The 10,352-nt window shown below is 31.6% G+C and overlaps 1 protein-coding gene across 12 annotated transcripts in view; it reads left to right on the forward strand.

The window, feature by feature from the left end:
- The window catches only part of LOC134718772 (hydroxysteroid 11-beta-dehydrogenase 1-like protein), an 83,080-nt gene extending 75,877 nt beyond the window's left edge, over positions 1-7,203 (forward strand). For all 12 annotated transcript variants that reach the window (XM_063581479.1, XM_063581482.1, XM_063581477.1 and 9 more), the window contains 2 exons: positions 2,177-2,314; positions 3,058-7,203. In XM_063581479.1, coding sequence (XP_063437549.1) covers positions 2,177-2,314; positions 3,058-3,287 — 368 coding nt within the window. In that variant the 3' untranslated portion in view covers positions 3,288-7,203. The remainder of the gene's footprint in view (positions 1-2,176; positions 2,315-3,057) is intronic.
- Positions 7,204-10,352: the final 3,149 nt, after the last annotated feature.

Consider the following 10,352-nt stretch of genomic DNA (forward strand, 5'->3'; position numbering starts at 1 on the left):
ATTTAAAGGTAAAGTTGCTCAGCCATTTTCTGGTGTTTATTCATCTATAAAGATTGTATTATCTCCCTTGTCACAATGTTAGAATTATTTTATTTAAAGGTAAAGTAGCTCAGCCATTTTCTGGTGTTTATTCCTCTACAAAGATTGTATTATCTCCCTTGTCACAATATTTGAATTATTTTATTTATAGGTAAAGTTGCTCAGCCATTTTGAGGTTTTTATTCCTCAACAAAGATTGTATTATCTCCCTTGTCACAATGTTTGAATTATTTGGTTACAATGTACCAAATACAATTACATGGGCGCAGCCATTTTATGAAGGGAACATGACATAGAGATAAAAATAGATGGCTCTCTGTGATTGGTTGTTATACCTTTTATATATTTTTCTTCTGGAAAGCATTATGAATGAAGTTTCATGCAAGCACAAATTTGTCCTTAAATGTATAGTATGAAATGCCGAAAATAATTTTTTTATGTTGCTCAAAATTAGGGAAAATTTTCTGCGAAATCGTCAGGTATCGTGAAAAACCCCAAAATTCACCAAGAAAAGCCATGGGACCATATATATTTGAGTGCGGTAAAATCACAACTAGATATCGAGCTTCAATAAGACAACAACAGATTTTCCATAATTAGTTTAATGAAAACGCCTTTTAAGGAGATAATTGCTAAAAATAGCATTGCCGGCAACGGGGCCACCATTTAGTACTTTATATCCTATAATGGTCTCAAAATATGTCAAAAATTGTATTTACAGAAAGATTTAGACATCAAAAACGCTTTACTAGTGTTGTGATTTGTGTGAATAATTCCGTTTTCATGCTATAGTCTGTTTCTTATTTGCATTCAAAATACGGGTAGGTACAGGATTTCATCGCCTTGGTGTGTCTTTTCTGTTTTTATCCAAAATTTGTCTTACAGGCTTGATAGCCATACATAGGCCTAACTTTTGGCGATACTTGTTTGATCTTGTCACATCACATGACACAGAAATCTTCGGATTTGACCCTCCCCCTTTTTTGGTAAAAACGGCTCCAAGGGTTTTTGCATACGCTAAACGATTTCGCATCATTCAAAACATTTACCAGACTACTTGTATAGCTAATATAGACCACCAGAAGCTGTTTTTTACGAAAAGAAGCTAAAACAAGCACATGTATCCGATTTATAAAGCTATAGTCTGTTTCAAAATAGTGAATTTATTTCATATTGAACTGGTCCGAATTTTTAATTTGTTTTTCAGTACAGTGTCACTCAAATTAAATTTTCTGTTGATCAATATCAGAAGCACATGATTACTTCGAAAAGGCAATACTAACAAAGAGACAAAATATTACACCTGCAACAAACAGTACCGTAATGTCTATAAAAATCAGTGTAATTTTTTACCAATTTTTAAACAGGGGTAGGCTCCAGAAATTATTTCCCGTGTATTATACAGTTTACAATGAGATATTTTGCATAGTAGAATGAAGTCAAGCAATGTTCAAGTAACTAATGCGGCAAAAAAAATCAAATTTCAAAAATTGTTTATTACCGTATAGGTTACAATGTACCAAATACAATTACATGGGCGCAGCCATTTTATGAAGGGAACATGACATAGAGATAAAAATAGATGGCTCTCTGTGATTGGTTGTTATACCTTTTATATATTTTTCTTCTGGAAAGCATTATGAATGAAGTTTCATGCAAGCACAAATTTGTCCTTAAATGTATAGTATGAAATGCCGAAAATAATTTTTTTATGTTGCTCAAAATTAGGGAAAATTTTCTGCGAAATCGTCAGGTATCGTGAAAAACCCCAAAATTCACCAAGAAAAGCCATGGGACCATATATATTTGAGTGCGGTAAAATCACAACTAGATATCGAGCTTCAATAAGACAACAACAGATTTTCCATAATTAGTTTAATGAAAACGCCTTTTAAGGAGATAATTGCTAAAAATAGCATTGCCGGCAACGGGGCCACCATTTAGTACTTTATATCCATTTTATTTATAGGTAAAGTTGCTCAGCCATTTTGAGATGTTTATTCCTCAACAAAGATTGTATTATCTCCCTTGTCACAATGTTTGAATTATATTATTTACAGCCATTTTCTGGTGTTTATTCCTCTACAAAGATTGTATTATCTCCCTTGTCACATTCTTTGAATTATTTATTTTTCAGGTAAAGTAGCTCAGCCATTTTCTGGTGTTTATTCCTCCACAAAGTTTGCATTAGATGGATTTTTTGGAAGTATTCGACAAGAATTTGCTTTGAGGAACTGTGATGTGTCAATAACATTATGTGTTATTGGCTTAGTAGGTAAGTCAAATATGTTGTCATTCTTTTTGGCGCTAAATACATATATTGTTTATTCATCCTTTGTGATGGTTGAATTTTCCAAGGATTGTTTAGTTAAATGCTAACAATAGATTCAACAAAAACACTTTTTTTTGTAGGTTTATATACTGAATTATGGTTAAAAATTTTCAGAGAAATAGTTTTCACATAATTTTTTTTATATTGGTATCTACACTCACTCACTTCAGACATTTGTATTAATTTGAGTAGCTTTTTATTTTTGAAGCAAGAACAGCTGAATAGTTCATATATATGGTATACCAAAGCTTTACTGTTTAAAAGTTGATTCTAAAAAATGCTCATTATCCTTGATTTCATTTTCGTGGTTCAGCTATGCTATGCTATGCTTGAAGAACCAGACCAGGCCTTACTGTCATAAAACTTTGGAGCAAGATTTTTGTACTCCGACTCGAGAATCAACCAATCAAAATACAGGATTTGGTGTTTCGAGCATGATTTTTGTGCTCCAAGCACTGAGCAATGTTTTATGACTTCAACCCCAGGTTCACTTGATTATATTCTTTCTTCTTCAGGTCTGTTTTTCAAATACTTTTTGGAAACAAGTCACTTTTATGTCATGTATCAAATGTTTTAAGATTTTATTTTTGTCTGTTTAGAATATGATGCTTTTTTATCTTTTTCCCTCTCTAATTTTCAGGTTGTTTTGATTTGATGTTATATTATCTTTTCTCTCTCATTTTCAGGTACAGAAAGTGCTATATCAGAATTGAGAAATTTTGGACAACATTTTTTACTTAAATACATAAAAGCAGCAGAACCTCCAGATGCTGCCTATGCAATAATAAGAGGCGGAGCTTTACGAGCGAGAGAGATATATTTTCCTTATATGGAAACAAGAGTATTAACATTGTTACGAGATTTATTGCCGAGGACGGTGGACTATATAAACAGATGGGTTTACACGACAAGTTGAAAATGTGTTCTGTAACGAAATATTTTCTAGTCAAATGTTCTTGTTAATGCTTGCAATGTGAATCATTGTTCATCACTGCAGTGAAGAGTCCAGTCCAAAGATTTGAAATCCTCTATACTCATAGCAATAGAAAAGAGAGTTGTAGAGAAAATTCAATATTTAGTTATCTCCCTGGAGTAAACTATTCCCCTTTACTAATTTATCTCCCTTGACCAAGTTACCTTGTGGTGACTGTTTAACATGCTAGCTTTTAGTCAGTAGAACTATATGTTTGGTTTCTTACACAGGCTACATGATTTTGAAATTTAAAATGTTTTTCATTTGAGACTAAAGTTTTACTCAGGTGACTTATTTTTATTGTTGCTTAGACACTTTTTAAATCCACAAAATCAAATAATTTAATTTTGGATGTGACATGTCTTCTGATTGGCTGACGTTATTTTGTTATGAGCCCATAGACATAATTTAGTCATTTGACCGTGATGTCATCAACATTTTTTCATGGTTTTCTACGGTTTAAAATAGAATTTAGAATTAAATTATAAATTAAGAAATGACTGTAATATTTTTTCTGTCTATGAAGAAATAACATAAAAAATTTGGTGCACACTGAATAACGCGTGTATGTGAAGCAAGAATCACATTATAAACAACAACATAACAAAAGGATTTTCTATTGTAAAATTAAATGAAGAATTTTCTTTGCTGAAAAGACAAAAAAAAATTAATATGCAGTTATGTTAAATTCAGCTTTTTTATGCTATGCAACTGTTACGATTCAAAATCTTGTTTGTGTATTATTGCAATGGCTGTTCTGTGCTCATGTATAATTTTGTGTAAGATGGGGTTTAAAAATCACCTTAAGAACAAAAAAGACTGACTGATGTGTTATTTTCTTCATCATAATATTGCTTACCTAATTTTATAACTGCTGAGGCCAAATATTGTAAATTGGTTGATTTTTTTTATACATATACAATTAAAAGCAAATCGAAATGAATAAATTTTGCTCCCATACAGATTGTATTGGTGGGGGAGCCACGAAATTGAATTTAAAGGAACAAATGCACAAAATTCAATTCCTTTGAAATAGCAATTTGACTGTCCAGGAAAATGTAAGACAATGGGAAAATAATAATTGATTCCAGTTAGATTTTATTAATTAGTTACATGGATTCTTTTTTTTAGGGGCATTTTATTGTATATTCAAACTTCATGGTGTTTAAGCAATGTCTAATGATACATCTACAAAGTCATTCTTTTGAGACTTTTGATAATTAAGTGCCAGTCAGCCTAAGAATCAGGCAGTGGTAAAAACATGACCAAAAAGAAACCCACCAAATTTGACATTGATTTCAGTTCATAATATGTAGTTATGCACAAAAATAACATTCATTTCCATATTCGCTTCTTGTAAAAGAAGATACAATTTGGTTGAAATGCACTAGAAATTAATGAATAAGGGGAGATAACTCTGTGATTTGCTATCATTCTTACCAATTTTCTAACCAAGTTTTTTTTATACTACCAGACACACACAAAAGAAAGTATTAAATAGCATGATTAGCTTGGTGGGTTTTTTCTAATCATGTTGAAATTTTTACCTAAATTGCCTGATTCTTACAAAGACTGGCACTTAATAAAGCTTACTATATGCGTTATGGGCTTTGCTCATTGTTGAAGGCCGTACGGTGACCTATAATTGTTAATGTTTGTGTAATTTTGGTCTTTTGTGGATAGTTGTCTCATTGGCAATCATACCACATTTTCTTTTTTATATCAATTATATGGGAAAAAATATAAAAGACTTGTCCTCAATCATTGTATTTATGTTGTAATGTTGATTTATTGTATGTATGAGCTTCTGTTTTAGGTTGACAGAATAAATAATGGCCAAAATTAATGGCTAACAAAACAAAGAATAAAGTAAAATTAGACTAAATAATAAAGAATAGAAGGAACTATACCACATATATTTTTATATAGGCTCACAAAATACTGTAAACCAACTTATTTTCATGAGCGATTTATTTTCACGACTTTGGCGAGTAGAAAAAAAAACGCAAATATAAATTGTCGCGAATATGTCAAACGTGGATCTTTCCGTATTAAACTTTATCAAATACAACAGAAAATCTCGAAATTAAATAGCCACGAAGTGGTCAAGAAAGAGAAAAAGCAAAATAAAGTATCTGCGAAAATAAGTTAGTTTACAGTAATAAATACAGAATAATGTGCAAAATAAAAAAAGAATATGAGAAAATTCAATAGTAAAGGAATGAATAAACCCTCCCTTCCAGACACAGTTGTAATGAAGGGAGGGGTTTTCTTTTATTCATTAATTGAAAACCTTAAATTGTTACAAGATATTTTAATAATTTATTGTGACGAGGTTTTAAAATAACTCACAATACTGTTAGAGTAAATGGTTGTCTGCTAATCCTTACAATTGTATGATTTTGTTGCTTAGATTATGTCAGGCATTTTATTGTATATTTATTTCTACAGATTGTTTTGGATTTTATTTTGGTGGAAGTGGGGTCTCATTTTAAAGTTAAGGTGGTACCCAACACCTTCACTAAAATTAATTTGGCTCTTTTAATTTTCATAAAATTTTGTCAAAGTATTTACTTTGACCCTTTAACAAAAATATAAAAATTAATTTTTTTTTGAACCAACCGTTTTGTCAGAAAAATTACACTGGTTAGATAGCAGTTTGACAAACACTCATTTTGATCATTGAGAAGCTTAATATTCCCTTAACAACACAACGTAATTAAAACGTTACTCTGATTTTACAGAGTTATCTCCCTGTAGTGATAGGTACCACCTTGATTATTTTGGTTTGCTTCAGTTATGGTTGACACCAGTTCAAAGAACATAAGAACAGGACCCTTTTTGTAATTGCATTTTATCTTTTGCAAAAGTATCTAAAATTTGAACCACAAAAAATATAACATCGAGTTTAGTCAATTATTTTCAGATACATTGGTGCTGATAAACTTGTTTGTTGCTATAATTAAAATTTGATAGTGAGACAAGCTGTTGCAAACAACCAGCAAATAATGTCTTACTAAAAACCTTTTAGAAAAATAGCAGCAACGTGTTAAAATTAAGATTGCTTTATTTGTTTGTTCAATATAGATCTTTTAGACTAGTTCGACAATAGGATATCAAATCTAAAGGTATCTAAACCATATTGGACCACAGTGATTTAGTTAATTTTTTTTAACTATACACTGCAAAATCTTGACTAGAAATGAAAAAACATAAAAAAAATCATTGTTGTTATGAAAGAAAAATCAACTGGAAAATTTAAACAAGTATGTTGGCTTTACTAACTCAGAAATATTTATTATTTCTAAAATTGTGTAATTTTTTTGATATGGGAAAAAAATCCACCATTTGAACTTTTATAAAGATACCTTAAAACGATATTAGATTACGAAATCCTTACAATAAAGACATTTCTATGTAGAGATTTTGTTGCTGTAGACTTACAACTTCCACATGAGGGATTATTTTTCACTGAATTAGCATTCACACGAAATATACCCACTTAGAATACTGTAAATTCAGAAATAAGTGCATCCGTATCAAATTCACAATAATATAAATTTGCATTCATAATTTTATTAAGTTATTATTTTTCACAAAATAGCACGAAATTGCAATTATAAGATCTCACAGTTTGTGATTTACATAATAAATGAATGCATAATTTCTGACTTCATGGTAGCTTTTGCAAAATTGTAATATGAGAAGGGTGCATTAATTGTTAAATGCAGAAAATTGTGAAAATAACAACCCTGGAAAATCTCCAAGTATACTATATATGTTTCTTTGTTTTAATGCATGACTACCTCCTATTTATATCATTGTTAAACATGTTTATAAAATAAAATACTCATAATAATTGTTTGTTTAAACTGTGCCCAATACAGATTAATTTGCCCTTGTAGTTAGTAGTCCGGCCGATTGGTGCAGATATAGAGCAGAATTGCTCACTTGATGAGGAAAGCACGAAACTTTGCAGAGTAGTTCTTGGTTATATACCCTTTGATTTCAGCTATGGACCCACTCTGAAAAATCCAATATGGCTGCCATTTTCAAGATGGCGGAAAAACGGTATAAATATCAAGATTGTCCTATATAATTTTGGAAATTACAGTAATGATTTTTAAGCAGTTAAGCTGTTTTATGCGAGCACCATAGATTTATGTTCTACCCAATAAATGCTGAAATATGTGCCACTTTTATTATGTGGCTGGCTATCATGTTATTTATAACTAATTGGACACTTTTTTCATACTTTTTATTCTGGAATATAAAAAATATTACCATAAAAACGTTAACTGGTCGTCGATTTTCCCAAAAGTTTTGAAGTTTCACATAGGAAGTAGTGCTCGATAGAAATCCTTCTATAGTTTATTATCACCTGTGCTGTTGGCTAAGATGTCAAAGATCAATTGTATGAAATATTTGATCGCCGAAAATCTATAAAGATGAGACGTTTACATTTCATATATGGCAAAAGTCGTAGGAATATTGTTGGTCATCGATACGTATTACATACGTCAGTAGTCTATTAATCAGCTGATATAAGTTGGCGGCAATTTCAAACTACATAGAAGACGAAATTTACGTACCTTTTAAATTAAAATTGGGAGAATTCTGATGATACATACATACATACATGTGAACATCCCGACGGGAGTACAAAACTCCCGTTTTCAGGGGTCCCCTCTCGTCCTCCCGTCGAAGAGGAAAAACTCCCGTGCAGAAAAAATTTCATGAATGAAAATTTTCAGTTGCCCATTTTACTATTTTGTTTACAATATTTTTCATTGAGATCGTAAAAACCCGAGATTTTTAAGTCGTAAAAATCAGAGGTTTATCGAACGTATCCGGTGTAACCTGATTACGCAACATGTGGAGATTTTAATCCTTTGTTAAGGCTTATTTACAAGTGATAATAGTTTGATTGAACAATCAAAATGTGTTGGATTATCAATTACTCTATGTGGCTTCTGTTTATGGCACACGTCAAGGATTATTAAATACCGATAAATACCGGTATTGATAGAAAATGGAATGTTGTTGTCTAAACATTTATCGGAAGTGTTTTGATGCCGAGAAAAACATTTATTGTAAATGAAAATACTGGAAAAAGGAATGGTTTCAGCTCAATGTGAGCTGTTTGCTACACAAGCTGACTGAAAAATTATATAAACAAAATGATTATTTTGTACACCAGTATGTGTTCAAAATGCCAAAACGACAAATATCTCCGTCTTCAAAGACACCAGGTTGAAACATCAGAATTATTTGACAAAGTTCAACAATGCCTGGAAAGCTGACTTCAAATGGTGCCTGCCCAGTTCCAAGGGCAAAGTAGACTGCATATCCATTGTTATTGATTGTTAATTTATTATTTATTTATTATGTAATAAATGTTTAGCATACATTGTATCTCTCTTATATCTCAAGCCAATGCCAATGAAAAAGAAATAAAAAAAAGATCATCATCAGCAATCAACAATGTAAAACAAACGAAAAAAAGATTCTCATCAGCAATCAACAATGTGAAACAAAAGAAAAAAAGATTCTCATCAGGAACACTGTGGGGATTATGAGGTAGGGATTATTAGCATTAAGTTGAAGGGTAGAAAAAGCGTCCGAAGCGGAGACTGTCGTGACCTAAAAAAAAATCGTTAGCCATTTCTTCTATTTATATGGATATCATAGTCGACCTGCCTATGGATAAAAACAAGTGCCTGTGGTGAACATGGTGAAAATGGGAAATGTGTCATAGAGACAATAACCAGATCTTAGAGCAGACAACAGTCGAAGGTTACCAATATATCTGTAATGCAGAGAGAAAATCCTACACCCAAAGGATTGCTTTTGCTGGCCCTTTAACATAATAACAAAACTGTAAACTATTTCAACTAGTCACTTGTTCCAGTGGAACTTTTAAACCAGAGGAAGAACAAAGTAACTACAATGTAGTTAATAAGTTCTGGAGAACTTTTCGGCTAGTTAGTTCTTTCCGCCTGGAACTTTCCAACGTTGCAACAAAACAGCATTTACAATAACTTAAACATCATACTAAAATCAGAAGTATATACACAAGAAATTAATCAAATTTAAAAAAATGTACAAAACAATTATGAAAAATTAATATGATTTACAGCTACAATCACCACATTAGTGGGTCCTCACTATGGACAGGTACATACAGAATCCTGCGGCTTAAACATCTTAACTGGCACAAAACTCTCCCCTTACATAGGACAGTGTATGTGTATAATCTCAGACATTGAATCTTTATAAATATAAATTGGAAATAACTTTTGAAAGTGGAAGGATTGCATAACATGAACATTACTGTACAAACATTATTTGGTACTTTAGAAATAGCTGTGAACAATGCCTGAGATAAATATTTTGACTAATTCTTTACACTATTCATCTGAACGTGGCCAAGTTTGCCTTTGGGTTTTTGATTAACTGCCTATAGCACCCTTTGGTGCTTTGATTTAAAAATGGACTTCATGCTCTTGAATTTGATATCAATTAATTTTAAAAATAAAAAAAAAAAAATGGTTATTTCTATAACACATTCATTTGCAAATATGGCTGCATATACCAAAACAAATAGTGAAATTCAAACTGTGAATCAATATGTTACATGTTATTGTAATTGTTCTTTAAACGCTTTCAGTTTTAATGGTTGGAATAAAATTGGTTGAAACTAGTCGATTGAACTTTAATATAGGTCAGTTAAATGTGGTGGAATAGTATTTAACTTATTCGAACTTTGAGGCAGTGCCGAGGGCACATTGTCTCGTCTCTCTTCAATGCCACCGTCTTACGTCACTTATCGCGTTTTCATCTGCCGTACCAATTACATCGTCAAACTATTCTATGTAATCAATAGGTGAACCTTTCTTCAGGCGGATTTGACGATTGCCAGCTATTCAGCAAGCATGGTCTTAAAATGCACTCCTTGTCAGCACTTTTAGTTTCATTGGTAACGGTCCTTTTTGAGTTAGGCGAAAC

This window comes from Mytilus trossulus, chromosome 5 (assembly GCF_036588685.1).
Source record: "Mytilus trossulus isolate FHL-02 chromosome 5, PNRI_Mtr1.1.1.hap1, whole genome shotgun sequence".
NCBI classification, from domain to species: Eukaryota; Metazoa; Mollusca; class Bivalvia; order Mytilida; family Mytilidae; genus Mytilus; species Mytilus trossulus.